The sequence below is a fragment of the Pimephales promelas genome, chromosome 8 (assembly GCF_988280905.1).
Source record: "Pimephales promelas chromosome 8, fPimPro1.hap1.1, whole genome shotgun sequence".
NCBI classification, from domain to species: domain Eukaryota; kingdom Metazoa; phylum Chordata; class Actinopteri; order Cypriniformes; family Leuciscidae; genus Pimephales; species Pimephales promelas.
In genome coordinates, this window is record NC_142776.1 from 6784974 (window position 1) to 6807767 (window position 22794).

Here is a 22794-nt window from a genome sequence, read left to right on the forward strand (position 1 = left end):
AATAAATATGGTATAAAGTGCCTGACATTTTTTTTCTGTTGTTTGTCTGGCACACACACACACACACACACACACACACACACACATCCACAAGTCTAAACACAGCTGATGGGAAGGCCTGGGGCTTTACTGCAGTTCTGCCGTATCTCCAAGCTTCCTTCAGCGCCTACATCTACTCACTTTGTCAGAGTCTATTATAACATCCTACTTACTATACGTCCCTCTACGTAAATAGCTAAACCCACATGGATTTGTCCCTCAATTTACAAAAATTGAAAGTTTATTTTAAAAGTCTCAAACTTTTAATGTCACAAATATTCCCCTGAAAAAAAAAAAAAGAAGTAGCAACATGCTCAGAAAAGGATTTTCTGTGTCAGATGAGATTGTTGAAATTGAGAACTCTATGACATTTGGGTTGGTTGTTTGGGGAGTCGGTGTAGAAAAGGCTTTACATACAAAGTGAATTCATTAGTGGAAAATGTCACCGTTTCTGTTTTTTAGATTATCATATTATCACTAGAACTGAGGATTCAAGAGCTGTGTTTTTTTTTTTTTTTTTTTTGAATTGTTGACATGTGGCTTATGACCTCGGGGAGTTTATTAATGCCTCCATGATGCAAAACGAAAGCCTTTTGAGAATTAGTGCTCTAACCAGAGTTGTTAGTCATGGTCCACTACATTATAACACCATAAACACCCATACAAATTAGCAATATTATGATGCAAGTGTCATCTTCTATCAGAGGAGTAATTAGTGCTGTGGCCTGTTAATTAAGGCTCAGAGTTTCTCTCAAAATGACTTAGAGGATAAGGATTTCTTTTTTACACTGCGAAAGGAATAAGTTTACTCTTATATTTATAGAGATCATATGAAGAGTTCAGATGCAAAAGCCTCTAAATGCCATTTGAAATTTTCTTCTTTAATGATGATTTTTATCAAACTTGTATATTTAAGTTCAGTAATTTCACTTAAATGGCAATGATAATTACCTATTAATTGTTATTTAAGTGAAATTACTGAACTTAAATATACAAGTTTGATAAAAATCATCATTAAAGAAGAAAATTTCAAATGGCATTTAGAGGCTTTTGCATCTGAACTCTTCATATGCATCCTTGCATTGTAGGTGAGCTATGCTAATGATGACAGATGACTCTTTGGCCTTTTTGAGGAGTTTATAGCCATTTCTATTTAATTAAAAAAAACTGTGTTTGTGTGTGCGTGTGTGTGCACGTTTAATGCATGTATCTTTAATTGTTGCAAATCATAGTCAATAATCATAACCTTTCTCATGTCTTTGCTGAACTTTCACATACAAATATATTTTATATTTTTTCATTAAATCATTTATCTGCCAAAAAATTCAGCCCATTATCAAATTGGTGCGAGCTGATTGACCTCAAAGGTTATTATTTATTAGACTTTACTGAACAACGATCTCATTAAACTGTAATTACAGGAGAAAATCACACTTCCATTAGCAAGAACAGTTATTTATATGCAGAAGTGGTCGAGCATATGGTTTAAAAACGACTTAATATAAGACTGATCACATTTCAATGAACATGCAGTGAATATATTTATGTAAGATTTATGTAAAATATTTTTATGTAAGGTTGTACAGTTAAAATCCCTGTGTACCAGAATTGCAACCGACTCTACTTCAGTTGTGATGTGTTACTGTAAGTCTGGAATGGTACTGGTTGTCTACAAATTCATACATCATCTGTTTCAGAAATATGAAACAATAAAACCACACAATATATGCAGCTTAAAGCAAAACAAATGTGTATGGTCTCCAATATGCACATCATTATCATCATCAGTTGAATGTGTGGTGGACAGGACATGAAAATCCATCTATTCTTCAAATAAATGTTTATGCTTAAACAGCAGTTAAAAACTATATTAATTCAACTGATTTTTAACTTCCGTGCAACTATATATCTGCTCAGCCATGAACTACTGTGGTCGAAAGCAGATGTAACACGCAGGCAGGCACGCCCTCACATGATTATGATTGGTTGATTGATAAGCTTCAATATGATTGGCTAAAGGGTATGACTGATAAGTGTAGAAGAAGAGCGCTGCCAGGAAAGTATCAAATACACACACACACACACACACAAATCCAAGGCGACCCACACAAATGACGATTTGTATATTCACATTGAAGGATAAACCAATCAAAGGTTTTTGTGCACAGTTGTATATCTACGAATTGTGTTTTGCATTTGTGAAATGTATTTTATGAATTTATAATTTTATTTTGCGCATGTGAATTGTTTTTTGTGAATATATATTTTTTCTGTGTGCACATACATTTGGTTTCATGAATGTGAAATTGGCTATGTGTGAATAATGTTTGTTTTGTTTTTTGTTTTTGCGTGAATTATTAATGAGACTGATCTGGCTGCATATATTCAACTCATTCTCATCCCAGGGCGTCATATAGGTGATGCTTTTGAAATTGAGTCTAAATCTGACACACATGGCACCCTTTCGCTTCAATATAGCACGCTTTGGTTATGGGTAGGTTTAGGTCTGAGGTAATGTTAGGGTTAGACCACTAGGAGGCGCCTTCTGGCCCATTTATATCTGCGTCTTATATTGATGCTATGGGGTGCCATGTGCGTCGGATGTAGACGCAATGTCAAAAGCGTCACCTAGGCTATATGACGCCTTGGGATGATATTTTACCCAAAAAATAGAAATTCTTGCTATTCACCCACACATTAATCCAAACCCATAGCCTCTGTATTACTTTCATATTATTTCATGCTGCTCTTTAATGGTGTCAGAGAGGTAAAGTCCAGGGGTCAGAAAGTAAAAGTCCTGCCATATATTTATTCCACCCATGAACTCAGCTGGTTGAAAAACTGTGCTAATTAGCAAAGGAGGAGGACTTTTATTTTCTGAACCTGGACTGTAAGACATTTATCAAAACTGATCTCAAAACTAGTGTATCACATCTTGATGTGTCATACTCAGCAGGGTGATTATAGTTAACTAAATTGTCAGTAAAACCATAAAAAAATGTGTTACTTGACAGCCCATTCTCACCCCCAAGGCGTCACTTAACTGACGCCTTGGGAAGCATTTGGACATGCTTCAATATCTGACGCTTTAGGCGCCCTTTAGCGTCAGTTACATGACGCCCTAGGATCGCGTCATGTAAGTGACGCTAAAGGGCGCCTAAAACGTCAAATATTGAAGCATGGTCAAAGGTGACGCCTTGGGGTGAGAATGCGTTGTACTTGAAATAAAATAATCTTTAACTGAAATAAAATGAAATATCGCCTATATATTTTTAATTCAACTAGTTTCAAAGGCAGCATTTCTCATTTTCCTTTGGTTTAACTTGTACTAAAATAAAAATGTATATTAAAAACAATTAAAGATGATAAACACTCAATAAAATTACTCAAATTTAAATGAAAACAAAGTATAACAATAAAAACTGATTTGACTTATTAATAAAAAACTATTATACTGTATTGAGAAAAAGCTTAAAGAATACTAATACTTAAATCAAATATACATGCTAAAATCTTCCATGCAAGAAAAACATAAAACACTTAGTTTAGGGTTCAATTCTCACTATTACCATAGTGCTTGTTTATACTTATAAAGCGTATATTAATGCCTATTCTTCGCATATTGAGACCATATTCCACATCTCTTAATCCAACCCAATTCCTAGGCAATACATACATTTAACATCTACCTTCCTAACTATTAATAAGCAGTAATTATGAGTTTATTGAGGGTAAATTCGTACAGTTAAAAGTGAGAATTTAAGCCCTAAACTAAAGTGTGCCCAAAAGATGTTTGGAATGAAATTGTTTTATGTCAATCATCTTTCTATGGATTCATTTTTTAATTGTTTTACTTAAATCCTTGTGTCAGTCTTCAAATGGATGTTTTCAAGGACATCCATTTATGTAGACCAGATATTGATATTCTCTTTGTTTAAAATTGGAAAGGGAGGTCAAACAAAACTAACTCTTTGAAAAGGTAACAGAATTAATAAAGAGTTCATTTCTGTTTGAATAATCACTTCAAATGCATTAAGTAAGTGTGAAGAGCACATGAAATGTTCTTACATATATTTATAGATAAAAATCCACCCCCAGAAAAAAAAATACCTTATCTCTTCAGCTAAACAGCATTTGGTAAGACTATGCGTTATAGAAAATAAATAATACCAATCTTTTCTTGGGTGGAAGAATGAGCTCTATTTTCCAGGGCTGAGAATATCCTCTTGATCCAGTGTAAATAAGGTACATCAGTTTAATTAAAACGCCTCCGAACGGAGATCTGCTGAGATTTACATTTCAAAGCTCCTCTGTCTCTGCTGTATATCCTCCTGGAATGGAAAACAGGGATGTAATTCGGTTAGAACGCCCCTCTGAAAATGATTTAGGTGATTAAGTGACCTGAAATGTTTGAATATCAAATGGGAAACCTGTGAATTAAGCATGAGAAAGAGATGAGCTGCAAGAGGAGGGAAGACGAGGCAAGTATTATAGTGAGAATTCTATTGAAGAGGCGAAGATCTTCAAAAGGGCATGAACATATCAATCACATTTATTTGCATTTGTCGAAGTAATAAAACTTGAAAAGTTAAACCCTTATAACGTCATCTCCTTTCTCCGACCAGTCCGATCTGAAGAGCTCAGGCTACATTTGGACAAAGGACATTCAGTTTGAAGCCTCTCCGCAAGATCATGTCTTGCTGGTGTAGAGTGCAATATTACGAAAGCAAATCAAATTTTGATCTTTTTATATATGTTCTCAGACAGTGTGCCAAAACTTTCAAAGTGTTCAAAGACTTAAATAAAGGCATCTCCCCCAGCTCTTCCAATTTCAAATAAAACCTCTTACTTCTGACAGGTTACACATTTCTATCCAATTTAACTTTATTCCACTCCACTTTTAGTTGTGGGGTCATCTTTTTTTTAAAGGCGGAGCAGGCTGAGGGCGGTGAAGACCCTTCAGGCGGCCACGGCGGTGAACTGAAGGTCACAATGGCAGGTCCTGCCGTACACTGTTAAACGGAAACTGTGCAGGTCATTTTCTGCCTGGACATCCAGTAAAGTTACGGAAATGTCCGTTACAATACAAGCAAAACTATTTTTACGGATTTTACGGTGTACATGAAATGGGAGGCATGTTGAAAATGTATGTTTAATTAATGTAGGATTTTAACAAAGTTCTATATGATTGCATTGCATAATAACTTAAAACTAATTAATGTAAAAAAAATAAATGTAAATAATTAAATTAGTACATTTATTTGAGCTGTATATGGCATTGCAAAAATACAATGGATTAAGTTAACCTCAACCAACGGTACATTTTCAAAAGCTGAAGGTCATCTGAAAGTGTTAAGTTTAATTAAAATTAATATAAAAGTTAGTGATTCTGTACATCAATAATTATTATTTTAATGACTTTGCAATGCAATTAATCAATGTAAATACAAAACTACGGAACTGTATGCATCCAGGCTTACAAAACTATAATTAATTGAATGCTGTGTATACTATTTAAATGACTAAAGATATAATTAAAAGGAAATATGTTTTCCATAGGTATAAAAAATGTGAAAATTATTTATATATATATGTAAAAGTTCACTTTTAAAAATAAACTTTTGCTGATAATTTACTCACCCCCATGTCATCCAAGTAATCCATGTCATCCATGTCGAAAAGAAATTAAGGTTATGATGAAAACATTCCAGGATTTTTCTCCATTTAATGGACTTCAATGGGAACCAAACGGTTCAAAGGTCCAAAAAGAGAGTTTCAGTGCAAACTGCAAACTGTTCAAATGGCTTTAAACGATTCCAGACGATGAATAAGGGTCTTATCAAGCGAAATTTAAAAAAAAATAAATAAAGTTTTATAAGCTCAAATAGTCGCCTTGCTCTGTTCTGTGATGCAGAACTCTCCTGTTCGAACTCATTTATCAAAATGAACGAATCTTTTCGCGAGACAACTTGTAAAAACTAGAAAAAAGATTTGTTCACTTTGATAAACAGGAGAGTCACGAACGTGCATCACAGAACAGAGCAAGACGACCATTTGAGCTTATAAAAATTAAACTTTGCTTTTTGTGTTTTTTTGAATGAGCGATCGTTTCACTTGATAAGACCGTTATTCATCATCTGAAATCATTTAAAGCCCTTTGAACAGTTTGCAGTTTGCACTGAAAGTGTCTTTTGGACCTTGAACCGTTTGGTTCCCACTGAAGTCCATTATATGGAGAAAAAACAAAACAAAAATCAAAAACTTTAATTTCTTTTCGACTGAAGAAAGAATGACATGGACATCTTGGATGACATGGGGGTGAGTAAATAATCAGCAAAAGTTTTTTTTTTAAAAAGTGAACTACTCCTTTAAAATGGCATAGGTCCCAGGCAGGTTTTTGTCTCAATCTATCTGTGTCTGTGTGTGTGTGTGTGTGTGTGTGTGTGTGTGCACTTGGATCGCATACGTCCATAACACAGACACCTGAGCCTTATGCCTCTCTGAGTAATGACTCTGCAGGGAGATCTTTCCCAAGACTCCACCCCTCACTTCCAGTCCAGGTGGTCTGATGCCAAACTGCGTTGCTTCTCCAAACTCCGATAACTGACGGGCCTTTTTCCCTCTAATCTGATTTCTATTGAGTGAGTGCGGCCAGCAAGTGCTACTAAAGCCTCTCTATGGTGTGTTATAAATTTTACCACTGACACCTTAAAAGCCAACAGCCCCCACACACCCCATCCCGCTCTTGACAGACAATATAAACACACACGCTCCCCTCTTGCCCCTTACCCATATGCTACACTGCCCCTCCACTGCCCTGCAGCCTAATGGGGGAGATAGTGTTACGAATGGAGAGGGAAGTGCCCCTATCATGATGTCAGACTTCCTAACGGCTGCTTAAGTGCTGCTTAAAAATGACCCCAGCACTCTCTGAATCTGAGCGCATCGTATCAAGGACTAATGATTACACATGCAATGAGATGCAGCTTAATGAGGAAGCATTTTATGGCGGAAATGACTTAAATCTTCTTCTCCGGCTGTGGGCTCGATTGGTATTAAATGAAAGCCGTCTGGGCAAATGTCTGATGCATGCTGGGAAATGGAGACTCTGTGTTGCAAAATCACCTTTCGCATCATTTAAACACCATATCATTTATTTACGCTTCTCAGCGTGAAAAGAGACCAATCTAGTAAAGATAATTTGTTTGCAGATGCCACTTGTTAAAAAATTTTGGGATCAGTAATATTTTATTTTAAAGAAAATCGAATTTTTATACAGCAAGGATGAATTCAATTGATCAAAGGTTAAATACAATTTTACATTGTTACGAAAGGTTTCTTTGTCAAATAAATACTGTTCTTTTGAACTTTCAATGCATTAAAGGCACACTATGTAAGATTTGTACCTTATTATAACAGCTTCAGAGTCCTTTCGGTAGTAAACAAAGTCATAGTAGGGCGAATCATATTAGAAATAAAAATTGGATATATTTTAGAGTATAGTCAATGTTAGTGGTGCACGATATATCGGCCGCCGATATAATATCGGCCGATTTGGTAAATTTTTTACACATCGGTATCGTTCCGATGTCAAAATAGGGCCGATGTGAACAGGCCGATGATCATCCCTGTGTATTTGACGTGCGTGTAGGTGTGAGTGTGGGGGCGGGGATGTTTGTTTTTGCACGCGTATTAAAAGCGCAAGTGCGTTTAAACATCAAGCCACGAAGACTGGAACTGGTGAGCTGTTTTCTGCCAGCCTTCCTAATGCGTATTTTTGTCCCGCCAAAGCCATATTTGACCGGTAAGTGATGTAGATGAGTGACTGCTGCGCTTGTTTAACTGAGGGAACAGGAGAGAGTGAAAGCACCGGTCGCGCGCCGTCTTCAAAATGTCTTTCGCTTGTTTAACTGAGGGAACAAGAGAGAGTGAAAGCACCGGCCACGCGCGCCGTCTTCAAAATGTCTTGCTCGCTCGCTCGCTCGCTCTCTCTCTCTCTCTCTCTCTCTCTCTCTCTCTCTCTCTCTCTCTCTCTCTCTCTCTCTCTCTCTCTCTCTCTCTCTCTCTCTCTCTCTCTCTCTCTCTCTCTCTCTCTCTCTCTCTCTCTCTCTCCCTCCCTCCCTCCCTCCCTCCCTCCCGCATGTTTATGAATTGAGTTGACTGAATATCTTTGAGAATACAAGACGGTAAAAGGTCGGAAGACCGAAGTTTTTTTCTTCTGAACTACTGGTTGTGAATTGTGAAACCACACTTTCAATAAACCAAAAAAATCTATCTGTTGATGAAATGTTTTCTGTGTCGACTGTCAAGACCATAGACTGTAAAAATAGGACGAGACAAATCTCGTGCGATGTTCTAAACTGCCTGGATAATCACAACGTGTGCCGTGGTTCCGTTAATGACACGTCCGATTCGCGAACTAATGACTCCTTTGAACCGATTCACTTTAATGAATGGTTAAAACAACTGATCTGTCTAACACTGAGCTCAAGAGACATAAATCAAAAACACTTTACAATAAGGTTCCATTTATTAAAGTGTACAAATGGAACCTTATTGTAAAGTGTAAGGTTAATAGATTAATAGAATGTTAACAAATTTTGTTAACATTCTATTAATATTAGTTTCTATGCAGATTTACTCCATGACAAAACTACCCCAGTCATTCTAGAATGATTCATTCTTTCCAAATAGAGCAATTCAAGTAATCTGGTGAAATTGTTTTTATATCACAATATATATCGCAGAAAAATAAAATATCACAATGTCATTTTTTACCAATATCGTGCAGCTCTAATCCTCGCTATGTGTTTTCTATACAGGGATATCGACATCGGTAAATATCGGTATCGGCCATAACAGCAATGTTAATATCGGTTATCGGTATCGGCCACAAATTTTCACATCGGTGCATCACTCAATGTGCTTCTTGTGTATACACTATTTACTGTTCTCTGAAAAATAACTCAACATACATCTTTAATTGTCAAAATAGCTTGCAAAAAATATATTTCCTTTTAATTTTCTTTTAATTTTAGGGTCAATGGAACTAAAATCATGTTAACACACTTATTGTCCCATGTCGCTATATTTTTGAAACAGTGAGTATTTACAATGTTTACAGGTTATAGCCTCATTCACTTCCATTGCAAGTGCCTCACTGTAATGCAGATTTTGGCTTTAGTTTAAAGAAAAAGATAGAAAATGGGTACTTCATTTGTGCAAGATTATGCCACAAATGCTGTCCATTGAGCTTAACTTGTACTGAACCTGGAACTTTCTTTTCAGGTTTGTCCCTATATAAGCTTTTCCATTGAAGGAAAAGCTTTGTACTATAGACGAAGATTGAGGTTATTTTCAAAGACAGAACCACTCCAGCAGCAGAAGAAAGGCTCATGTCAGCTGACATTTGAAAAGTAGGCACTTTTGCACAAGCTTTAAGTCCCTTTTTCTCTCTGTCTCTAAGTGTGTGAGTGATGACGATGGTCGCTGTGCGGGTGCTGATAGATGGTCTGTTTTTTCCTCTTCATCAGCCGGATCAGAAAGGTGGCAGTTACCTCAGAAAACCCCAGAGCTGCCTGCTGCGCTCTCTAAATCACGGGCCACAGAGGCGTAGAAGTGGTGATTTCACCAAGTGCAACGTTTTCCTGGATCAACTTTTTTGTCAATCCTTAAAGTTCACCCAAAAATGAAAATTAAGCCATTAATTACTCACCCATGCTGTACCAACCCCGTAAGACCTTCGTTCATCTTCGGAACACAACTGAAGATATTTTTTGATTCAAATTGAGAGGTGGATCACTGCTACATCTGCCTGAGGGATTGAACTTGATGGCCCAGAAAGTCAATGAAGAAAATTTTTAAATATTCCATGTGCCTATGTGGCTCAACTATAAGTTTATCAAGCGACGAGAATACTTTTTGTGCGAAAAAACAAACAAAAATAACGATTTATAAAGAGATTTCCACGACGCATGCGTGAGAATTACGATCTCCTTCAACTACTTCAGTTCAGTTCTCGCGCATGCGTCGTGGAAATCTCTTGAACTCTCGTCTCAGGCCAACAGGAAGAAAAGCAACGTTCGAATAAAGTCGTTATCTTTGTTTGTTTTTTCGCACAAAAAGTATTCTCCTCACTTGATAAACTTATACTTGAGCCACTGTAGTCACATGGAATATTTAAACATTTACTTCCTTGACTTTCTGGGCCGTCAAGTGTCATTCCCTTAGGAGCCTATATGTGGTAGTGATTCGGCTCTCAAATTTAATAAAAAATATCTTCATTTGAGCTCCGAAGACGAACGAAGGTCTTACGGGTTTGGTACAGCATGGGTGAGTAGCCTAATTAATTTTCATTTTTGGGTTAACTAACCCTTTAAGCCCCATCCACACATATCCTAGAAAGAATTAACAATAAGGTTTACCTATTAAAATGACATCAGAATCTATTTTTAAAATAAACATCAATAAATAAACGTATTATAATACGTAATCTGTTTTGTGCTCTTTGATGAAAAAATGACTGCCAGTGGTCTCATGATTGACAGTTAAATAGTCAACCCCCAACCTCACAAGACAAGAGCATAATTATAGGAAGACTGCTTTTGTAATATTGACAATGATGCGATTTTGAGACGCTCAACAGCGGCATGTTATCTCCCACCACAAAAGTCCAAATGATTACAGCCTGCTACATTCTAGCTGAATGAGGTTACATTTCAAAGAGAACCATTCAATGCTACAACAAAAAGACAATAGCTAAGCCCAGACTGGTTCCTAATGTTATGTATGTTTAAGCCAACACACCTGCGGTATTCTTCTGTCCATTCCTGGATCCAACGACACAACAGGTGTTCATATCAGGTGTGGTGCAGCTGGAGAGGTGTGACGTGTGGAGGAGCAGCGACACCATGTGGTAAACCATAAATCATATTGTGATATCAAATTCCTGTTGAATGAGGTTTTCTTCGTCCAGAGGTGCATGGGATTTCAAGGAAGCGCTTTTTAATAATTGGTAAGTGGTAACTGCCTTACAAATGTCTTTATAAACGACTTGACCCCTTCTAACCATAGGTTCTGGTTTCTAACGGTTCTAACATGCGCTGAGAAAAGTATCATACCACGTGACAACGCAGTCTCTAATGTTTACATAAATAACTGCACAGATAAACTTATAGCCACTTAATTGAACAAGTATTATTTTGTAATATATGATCAAATATTTAATAAAATAATAAAATAAATAAACAATTAGAAGTCGCATCGAAGCCTCTTTAGTGTACGCGACTTGTAGTGCCACTTCCAAAACACTGGAAGGCGCCAACACAGACGCTAAGTCTCTGCTCAACATCATCACAGAAACTGAAGAAGATGATAGGAAGAGATGGGCGAGGGAGAATGAAATAAACAACACAATAAAAATAATTTTATTTATCATAATGCTGCGCTAACTGGGACAATTATCATAAACTTAAAGACCGCAACGTTTCCTCAGGAGAGGAGGTCATGGCGTTTGTCACAGCGAACTGGAACCCTTTGGGCGAGGCTTTTTACAGGTAAATAACTGAACAGCTTAATCATTTTGCTTATTAAAGGGTGCAGAATATGAGTGTATGAAACCATTACCCTGCACAGATGCTCAACTTACTCATTCCGGTACAGTGGAGCTTTTAAAAAGGACGTTTATAGTTTGTTATGAGTTGTCACTTGGGTCATGTGACAGCTGTCATGAGTGGCAGTGAATTAGTTAGCAGCACAACTGCCTGTTTCCTCAAAATGTGTTTAGGCTAACTTACTGTTCTCAATAAATACCTTAGTTTGTTTTATATAATCTAACTGTAATCACATAGGTCTGATCATGGTCCAATTATTTTTTTTCATATATTATGGGCATCACGAAAATGAAGGCAATGCAACTGCAGTCAAAAACGATGCTTTTCATTCACTTTTTTCATGCAAATTATAAGACTTCTGCAACAAGTGTGTTGAAAAATACATTTGTGTTTATACAAAGTTTATATGTACACATTAGTATGAATTTTCAGTGCCAGGATTTAAAAGCTGCTTAAATATTTGACAGAAATCTCAACGTCCACTGAACATGGAGAACTAATGTTTGTTCTCAACTATTTTATTAAATATCTTACAGAATTATTTATTAATGTAATGGTTTATTTACTTACTATTTTATTACTCAATGTATGTGAAAAATTACATTCAAAATGAGTTCTTTTTTATAATATCCTTAGTTATGTACTTCAAGTGTATTGTTTGAACTTAAAAGGAAAAAGTCCGTAAGTTTCCATTCAATAGCCTTCCATCCACTGCTTTGAAAACACTGATATTTCCTAAAGATATTTATCTAATAGAAGCAATGTAAAAAATAAATCACATTCAGTTGATGATTAAAATATTTGTTCATCCTTTTTAACTGCCATCCAAAAACTTAGACATTTGTCATTTATATGCCCTAAACAAATGACTGAAATGAAATGTTTAGTGGATGGCAGCATATTAAAAAATGGCATGTTTGATTTTCTCAAGAGAAATTTACAAAAAAACAAATGTCCTCTACAGAGAGCAAAACCCAAAGGAGGATTCCCCGAAAGCATGGGTTGTTTTTAACTAGGCAAATGTATTAGCCTGGCTTCATGTTGTCCAGCAAAGCAGTTGAAGCTGGTGCTATTATGCTTTTATTTTTAACCCTGTTCACCTCCCCCTTCTTTGTTCTTTTTTTCCTGAAACAGAAAGATTGAATTGTATGAGATGGGCTGGAATCTGAAAGATGGTCTGAGAGAGTGTCTGGTCGCTGCAGCTCCATATGGGGGTCCCATCGGTGAGTTTTGGGTGAGATCAACCCGGCTGAATGTTGTTGAGTAAGATTATTTCTCAGTGCATAGTTCTTTTGTGAAATTCAAGGAGAATGACATTTCTTTCTCTCCCAGCTCTCCTAAAGGGGCGCATCCGACGCTCTCCCAGTGCCAGACCTCAGTTAGAGATCTACTCTTCCTCAGGACTGCCTCTGGCCAGTTTTCCAGTAAGAACACACTGTGGCACAGAAGGGATCCATAATTAATATAAAACAGAAATCACGATGTGGCTGTGTGCGGTTTATCAAATTGCAAAGGCTGTGAATGATTTTACATTGATATTATAGTAGTAATATTTATTTAGTTTTTACGGTAACACTTCACAATAAGGTTCATTAGATGAATTAAGAATGAACAATCTTAGTTAATATTAATCTTAGTTAATATTAATTTCAACATTTACTAATACATTATTAAAATAAAATGCACTAAAATGAACAAACAATGAACAGCTGTATTTGTATTAACTAACATTAACAAAGATTAAGAAATACTGTAACAAATGTGTTGCTCATTGAAAGGTCATGTTAGTTAATACATTAGCTAATGTTAACTAATCAACATTGTTGTAAAGTTTAAATGTGTACTTATTAATAATAAATGTTATTAATATTATTGCTATCCTTCCATTGTAAATTTTGGCTAAATTGTGCTGAACTACAAACAAGCAAGACACAAACGCAGCAAACCTGGAATTATTTTTATTTGCATTATGAATTGCAGTCACCATTTTATTAGAAAAATCGCAATTTGATTTTTTTTCCCCAAATCATGCAGCCTTTGCGTTGACTATGAGTTAATAAAAATACTGCTCTGTTTAAATGCTTTTATAAACAGAAAGGCTGTATAGGAATCTCTCTCTCTTTCTCTGTGTGTCTCAGTGGAAGAGTGGAGTGGTGAAGCAGTTGGGTTGGACTGTGACCGATGACCTACTGTGCGTTCAGGAGGATGGCACTGTACTGGTCTATGATCTCTTTGGTGGCTTTAAGAGACACTTCAGCATGGGCAATGTGAGAATGCACATGGTTTCAAAAGGATGCATCTGTGATTATACAATAAAACATTGCTTCTTTAATTTAGTATTGATTGATGACTGAGCCATAGCATTGATTCTCTCACAGGAAGTTTCTCAGAGTCAAGTGCTGGACACCAAGATTTTTCATTCGCCATATGGTACAGGAGTTGCCATATTGACTGGTGCCTTGCGATTCACGTTGGCCACGAATATTGAAGACATAAAATTGAGGCGGTTACCTGAAGTTCCCGGTAAATAATGCATTATTTGTTCTATTATAAGAATATGTAATTCAGATTTCAAATCCTGAATAGTAATTTTTTTTTTTTATTTGGTGATATTTTATTTCAGGTCTACAGGGGGCGCCCTCGTGCTGGGCAGTCCTGACTCAGGACAGGCAATGTAAAGTGCTGGTGGCTAATGAATCTCAACTATTCGTCTTAGACAATACAGCCTGCACACTTGTGGTAAACAACACACAACACACACAGTCAGGCTGCACAGATATTCAGTTTTAATCAGTCTATAGAATGAATCCTCACTTTTAGACAATCTCACTCACTGCAACAGAAACATTAGAGGCAGCTGTCTTCTGAAATGTCATGTTTCATATTATATAAATAATTAAAAAATAGTTTAAAGGTCCAAAAGCATTCAACAGTCACTCTAGAGCTACTTGGTGTATATTGGGATACCGTGCATTAAACTTCAAAGGTATTGTGTTTCATATATAATACCGTTCAAAAGTTGGGGTTTGTTGCTCAACAAATATACGTTAATAAATTGATCAAAAGTGACAGTAAAGACATTAATAATGTTACAAAAAAAATTATACTTCAAATAAATGCTAATTTTTAACTTTCTACTCATCAAAAAATCCTGAAAAAACTTTTCATGATTTCCACAAAATATTAAACAGCGCAACTTTTTTTTGACATCGATGATATTAAGAGATACATATGAAGGATCATGTGACACTGAAGAGTGGAGTAATGGTGCTGAAGTTCTGCTTTACATCACAGGGATAAATTACATTTTTTAAGTATATCTTAATAAAAAGCAGCTATTTTAAATTGGAATAATATTTCACAATATTACAGTGTTTACTTTATTTTTGATCATAAAAATGCAGACTTGGTGAGCACAAGAGGCTTCTATGCAAAACATAAAAAATCATTTTAAGTTTCATTACATGCTTCATGGAATGAGTAGTTTATTACCTCATAGAAAATGTCATTCTTTTTGTCCCAAATCACAATAATGTGATTTATTTTGGACCCGGTTAGTTTGGTCAAAGGTTTAAAACTCTTTATCGAGAAACTAGTAGTCACAGTGGCATGACACAAAAGTACCAGAGATCGTACCTAAAAAGTGCGATTTGGAATCGGACTCTGATTCAGATCAAGCAATCAAACTAAGTGTGAAAACAGTCAATGTTAAATTGGGTAAATAATATTTGTATTTGTGGTGTATATGTGTGTCAGACTCCTCCAGGTCTCTCTCCAGAAGCATCCAGTATAGTTCACATATGTGTCTCATTCAGTTATAAGTACCTGGCTCTCATCACTGACTCTGGCCATGTGTGGATGGGCACGTCCAACCTAAAGGTAAGTGAAATCCAGCAATATCACTTCAATGTTTTTTATGGACCTGATCACAATTTTAGCAACTTGTCTAAGCAAATGTTTTTCAATCAGTTCATTTCTCTGTCCGCTTTAACGGATATGTTAACTAGTTAATTACTTGGTCTTAAGTTTTATAGGAGTAGTTCACTTTTAAAAAAAACTTTTGCTGATAATTTTTTTATTTTTTTATTTGATTTACGCACCCCCATGTCATGTCATCCAAGATGTCCATGTCATTCTTTCTCCAGTCGAAAAGAAATTAAGGTTTTTGATGAAAACATTCCAGGATTTTTCTCCATATAATGCACTTCAATGGGAACCAAATGGTTCAAGGTCCAAAAGACAGTTTCAGTGCAAACTGCAAACTGTTCAAAGGGCTTCAAACGACACCAGACGATGAATAAGGGTCTTATCAAGCGAAATGATCACTCATTTAAAAATAAAATAACAAAGTTTAAGTTTTAGAAGCTCAAAAGCTCGCCTTTCTCTGTACTGTGATGCGCATTCGTGACTCTCCTGTTTGAACTCGTTTATCAAAATTAACAAGTCTTTTTCTTCTTGATTCATCGTCTGAAATCGTTTGAAGCCCTTTGAACAGTTTGCAGTTTGCACTGAAAGTGTCTTTTGGACCTTGAACCGTTTGGTTCCCAATGAAGTCCATTATATGGAGAAAAATCCTAGAATGTTTTCATCAAAAACCTTAATTTCTTTTCTACTGAAGAAAGTACATTGATATCTCGGATGACATTGAGTTTTTTTTTTTTTTTTTTAAAGTGAACTACTCCTTTAATTACAGTCCTAATACTTTTGCACAACAAAGCAGCATCATGTGATCAATGGTATCTTGTGCAGGAGAAACTCAGTGAGGTGGACACCAAAATCAAGACTCCCCCCAAACAGATGGCTTGGTATGAGATCATTTTACACTTTGCTTGATTTATATATATGTTGTATATGCTATATTTTTACTCCCATTTAGTTTTAAGGACAAGTTTTTAATGTTTGTTCTTGCAGGTGTCGCAGGCCCAAGAGTCAGCAGCCATCAGTGGTGATCATGTGGGATGGGCTTCTACTAGTGGTGGGAGAGTCTAAAGAAACAATTAAGTACCATCTGGACGATGAATCGATTCTGGTGCCAGAGCTGGACGGGGTGCGGATCATCAGTGGAACACACCATGAGCTTCTGCAAGAGGTCCCAGGTTAGAAAAAAATGTATTCTACTGTTTAAATGTTTGGGGGTCGGGAAGTTTCTTGTATGTTTTTTAATATGTAGTGTATTCCTGTGGTGGCAAAGCTGATTTTTCAGCATCATTACTCCAGTTTAGGGTGTCACATGATGATCCTGGTTGCTCAAGAAGTATTTTTGTTATTTTGGGGGAAAGCATAATTTTTTCAGGGTCCCTTGATGAATAGAAAGTTATTTGAAATAGTAATATTTTGTAACATTATAATAGTCACATTTATGCATCTGAAAAAAAAGTCACCCAAAAAAGTAGTGCAAGGCTCTACATCCCACCAGCCCACAAATGAATTGATTTTCCCATAATTCCCTGCAGGTGCATGTGAGGAGATCTTTAAAATTGCCTCAATGGCACCTGGAGCGTTACTGCTAGAGGCACACAAAGAATATGAGGTAAGACACTGTGACTATGTTGGATACACATTATTAAAACTTGACATGGTGTCTTCACACTTCTATTAGGACAAGATGTTTCCGTTTTGCCGACATAAAAAGGTGAAAGCTAATTACAACAGGTATGTTATGTCTAATAGCTGTTGTGTTTGCAGAAAGAGAGTCAGAAGGCAGATGAGTATCTGAGAGAGATTAAAGAACAGAGTCTGCTGAGCGAGGCAGTGAGGCAGTGTGTGGAGGCCGCTGGACATGAACATGAACCCGAGACTCAGAAAACACTCCTGAGGGTGAGCCACACTGGCTGAATGTTGCGGGAAGACAGACCTTTCATTTACAGAAGAAATGACACTAAACATGGGTTTGTGATGCATCTCCCTCTCTCTTGTTCTCCCTGCAGGCGGCTTCATTTGGGAAGTGCTTCTTGAGTAATTTTCCTCCAGAGCAGTTTGTCAGCATGTGTAGAGACCTGCGGGTGTTGAACGCAGTCCGAGACTATACCGTGGGCATTCCTCTTACCCACACTCAGTTCAAACAGATGACCCTACAGGTGCTCATCGACAGGTGAGATTTGAGGTTTTAATGCGAACGGCTGTCTGCTTCCATTGCCAGGATCTGTTTTGTGTTTACTGTCTTTGAAATGAGTAAAGTTCTCAAATGAATGCAACAAAGCAGATTATTCATCTTAAGTCATGGCTTTTTCTCTGTCTCAGACTGGTGTATCGTAAACTCTATCCGCTGGCTATTGAGGTTTGTCGCTATCTAAAGACTCCAGAATATCAGGGAGTGAGCAGAGTACTCAAACACTGGGCCTGCTACAAGGTGTGTGTGAAAATATCTCTGAAAATATCCCTATAAAAGGTGAAAAACACAGTTATACCAAATAATGCATTTATTAAAAGCTACTAATGCCATTTTTCATTTACCACCTATTTTACATGTGTATGCCATTTATGAAGAACAGATTTCATGCTTTAATTCCATGTAAATGAAATGAATGTCAATTGAATTGTTACTTTAGTATTATATGTTCAAAAATATGAATATGGTATAATATTACATATTGTATTTATATGTATTAAATTATATTTAATAATACATATTATATATTTAATATTATATTTGTTTCGGTGTATTTTGGGGGGATTTTTTTGTAACATTATTAATGTCTTCAGTGTCACTTTTATATTTATTTATATATAAATATAAAAGTGACAAACGATTAATCACGATTAATCGCATCCAAAATAAACGTTTGTGTTTACATAATATATGTGGGTGCACTTTGTATAATTATTTTGTATATATAAATACACACACATGCTTGTATGTATTTAAGATAAAAATATTATTTATATATAAATTATTTATATTTATATATAATATAAATTATATATAAATCTTTATACAGTATATACATGAAAATATTTCTTAAATAAATACAAATATGGGTGTGTATAAAATAATTATACACAGTGCAACCACATATATTATGTAAACACAAACTTTTATTTTGGATGCGATTAATCACGATTAATCATTTGACAGCCCTAATATATATATATATATTGTAATATATATGTGACACTGAAGACATTAATAATGTTACAAAAAATCCCCCAAAAATACATAAAACCACAGACGTCAAGCCTATCATGTGAAGCCCTACAAAAGTGTGTTTCCTTTGTGTGTGTTGACGTAGGTCCAGCAGAAGGAGGAATCAGATGAAGTCATAGCAAAAGCAGTGAGTGTAAAGCTAGCTGATGCTGCAGGAATCTCTTACTCTGAAATCGCCACTAAAGCATATGAGAGTGGACGCACAGAGCTCGCCATTAAGGTGCGTGCACGCACAGACCATGTACTAATAAAGACAGATTTATTATTAACTGATATTATGGGTTATCAGTCAGTTTATGTTGATCTCTGTCTTTCAGTTGTTGGAGTTTGAGCCTCGCTCTGGTGAGCAGGTCCCACTGTTGTTAAAAATGAAGAAGAGTCCTCTGGCTTTGAGCAAAGCCATTGAGAGTGGAGACACAGACCTCGGTAAAAACCCTTTCACATCCACCTTTACAAACTTAAACACACCCTGTTGCCGAAAGACACACATTCGAGATGGTTCACCTACCTACACGTTTTCTTTTATGCTAGTGTACACAGTGGTCATGTACCTGAAGAATGAGCTGAACAGAGGAGACTTCTTCATGATGTTGAGGAACCAACCTGTGGCTCTGAGCCTTTATAGACAGGTACAAACTATGACTCTCACACACACCCTGTGCTACAGACCTGAGAACCATAGACATTATTTATGACGAGGATCATAACTAACCTATTTAATAATTATAAGCTAAGGATGTGAATGTGACAAATACCTGTAATGAAATCTCATTGGTCCAAATGATTTTGGCTATGATTTTGTTACTTTATTTACATGTCACTTTCAGAGACAGAAACATTACTATTGCCTATTTAGGATCATTCATATCAGCTCTTATAAACCCACACTGTTATTGTTAAGTATTTAACAATTGTATTTTTTTTTTAATGAAATAAAATCAAATTTAAAATACCATATGGAAAAACTTAAAACTAGAAATGTTTTCTTGACAAATAACTGAAATAAGTTGAAGTACTGCAATACTGGAACTATGCTAATTAGAAGTATTTAAAAAAAGAAATTAATTTTAACAAAAACATCATTTCTAAAACTTAAAAAAATGTTAGCTAAAATATATAAATAAGAATAAAGACTTAATATTATTTTAATAATACTTGAATAATACTTTATAGAATCAGAGATCACTGTTTACACTTAAATAATGTTCATGCATTGTGTTCTGACTTTTTAAACCTCAATTTTGTGTTTTAGTTCTGTAAACATCAGGAGCGGGATACACTTAAAGATCTTTTCAATCAAGATGATGATCATGAAGAACTTGGCAATTTCTACGTAAAGGCCAGCTATAAAGAGAGGGTAGGCACTTACAAATCTTCATTTTTTTCTCAATTACATGATTTGAATGACAGAAGTGCTTTAAAGAAATTATGATGGCTAAGAAAAAAGAACACCGATGTAGTGTGTGTGTGTGTGTAATTGCAGAGACTGGAAGCTCGGATCGCTCTTTTACAAAGTGCGGTGGACGAGTACTACAAAGCCAAGAATGAATTTTCTGCCAAGGTGAAGCCCTCAGACTCTTCTGATACAGGCAGATTAGCAGCCTGGGTCAGAGTTTAGTCTCTGTGTAGCCAGAACATTACATCTGTGTATTATCAAGAGCTCTCTCTCTCTTCTTTTTTCTCTCTCTCAGGCCACAGAAGATGAGATGCGTCTGCTGCGGTTTCAGAGGAAGCTAGAGGAAGAGAAGGGTGAGCCGCTCGTGGGATTCACTCTTCATGAGACCATGACCATGCTTCTGTCTGTGGGACTGCACAAACACGCCGAACAACTTTACAAAGACTTCAGAGTACCTGACAAGAGGTGTGCCTTCTAACTATAGTTTTACTCACAGGATTTATAGTTTGTCTTTCCCACTGGCGGTGACGCATATGTGAGTGCAACTGCTTTTTAAACAATAAAAGGTAGGGTGGGACTTGATTTTGTCCATGGGGAATTGATTGGATGGTTGTGGTTTGCTATTGCTGTGATCTCATGTGAGTGATGGGTTGTCAATTGGTTATTTCGGACTTGCCAGTTCGCTTATGTAAAACCGTTTTGACTTTCAAGACTGTAGTTGTAATGCAACCTATAAAAAATTATATTTGCTAGCAGGGGGATGAGCTGGGTATATGAGTGTAATCCAAATGAATGGGTTAAAATGTAAACATCTGATTCAGCAAGTGGTAATAAATGTGTCAAATGTGCTGCTTTTTCAATGCTTGTCTCTAAATAAAGATTAATATAATGTGAATGTCATGATGATACGAGTGAAGGTGTTTCTTGTTTATCAGGTTCTGGTGGCTGAAGTTGAAGGCTTTGGCTGAGAAGGAGGACTGGGAAGAGCTGGAGAAATTTGCCAAAAGCAAAAAGTCTCCTATTGGATATCTGGTAACTAATGTCCTTTTGATCTGTCTTAGAATTATTGTTGTGAATTAATCTTACTTCTGTCTTTCTTGGATTACAGCCGTTTGTTGAGGTGTGCATTAAACGCCATAACAAATTTGAAGCCAAGAAATACGTCTCTAAAGTCACACCTGAGCAGAAGGTCAAAGCTCACCTTGCAGTGGGGTAAGAGGTTATTACGAAAAGTATTTAAACAGACAATTTTGTGAAAATATAATATAAATTATATATAAATCTATATACAGTATATACATGAAAATATTTCTTAAATATATACAAGCATATGTGTGTATTTATATACATAAAATAATTATACACAGTGCACCCACATATATTATGTAAACACAAACTTTTATTTTGGATGCGATTAATTATTTGACAGCCCTTATATATATATATATATATATATATATATATATATATATATATATAGCACCACAACTAATGATAATAAAAATAAATGTTACCAAATTCTATCAGATCAGCATATTATAAATAATGATTGTGACACTAAAAACTGGAGTAATGATGCTGAAAAAATCAGCTTTGCCATCACAGGAACAAATTACATTTGAAAATGTTTTCAAAACAGAAAACAGCTTTTAAATTGTTATAATGTTTCATAATATTACTGTTTTTACTGTATGTTTAATACTGTACCCCAAACTTTAGAATTTGAGTGTTCATGATAAAGACAAAGAGCCACTGTGTAATATTCTCTGTCACTCAGGGATGTGGAAGGTGCCGCAGAGGCTGCTATCGAGAGGCGTAGTGAATCCGAGATCAGTACAGTTCTGTCACGCTGCTCGTCCACCACTGATCATCTTCTGATTGAACGCCTCAACCGTGCTAAAGCCACTGCTGCCAAAAAGTGAGCCTGTTCACCTCTGCCCTGCTCAACTCAACTGCATTTGCTGCCAAACAGTGAACCCCTGTGCACCGCGAAGAAGCACGCTGCAGAATTTGCTTTCGGATGTGTAAACAACTCCTGGTGTAATGGAACATTTTCATGAAAATTCTGCACAATGAAGGAACATGTCTCGGATGGACGCACGGAGAAAAAGACAGACAGCAAGAAAAAGCATGTCAGCATTTTATGGTTTTCTGCCTCTGTCGGGCAGCTAGAAGCAGTTCCCATCTTGCACTTCACTGTAAACCTTAACCTTTGTACCTACAGTTGCATTATGAACCATTGTGTTTGTCGTAGAATTATACTGTCATTCATCATATGCCTGTATTCTGTAGAGATTATCTGATTCTATGAATATAACAAAACATTTGTTATTTTAATTAAATCATGATTGGCTAGCAGAATGTGTTCGTTGGAATGTTTGCACCTAATAACACAGTTCGGAAAGCCCATTTCTGCCACATAAGAAATAAAAAAAACAAGGTTTGGTAAATCTTAAAAATGACATACTAAGTCATAATTATTAATAATTTGATATGACATGCTAAATTTAAATTATGAGATAAAAAGATGGAATTCTGACATGCTATGTCAGAATAAAAAATCTTAATTATAAGATAAAAGTCAAAATTATGATACTAAGTTA

General features: G+C 36.0%; 1 protein-coding gene across 1 annotated transcript; it reads left to right on the forward strand.

Moving 5' to 3' along the window:
• The first annotated feature begins 11368 nt into the window (after positions 1-11368).
• On the forward strand, positions 11369-22546 carry vps16 (VPS16 core subunit of CORVET and HOPS complexes). The gene is made up of 22 exons (XM_039689476.2): positions 11369-11594; positions 12786-12874; positions 12984-13075; positions 13790-13918; positions 14030-14174; positions 14275-14390; positions 15408-15530; positions 16401-16456; positions 16563-16747; positions 17105-17181; positions 17337-17468; positions 17579-17742; positions 17892-18000; positions 18881-19015; positions 19113-19221; positions 19327-19424; positions 20048-20152; positions 20279-20356; positions 20487-20656; positions 21127-21223; positions 21300-21403; positions 21969-22546. Exons 1-22 carry the CDS (start codon positions 11545-11547, stop codon positions 22111-22113), a joined length of 2508 nt encoding a protein of 835 aa, XP_039545410.2. The 5' UTR covers positions 11369-11544; the 3' UTR covers positions 22114-22546.
• Positions 22547-22794: the final 248 nt, after the last annotated feature.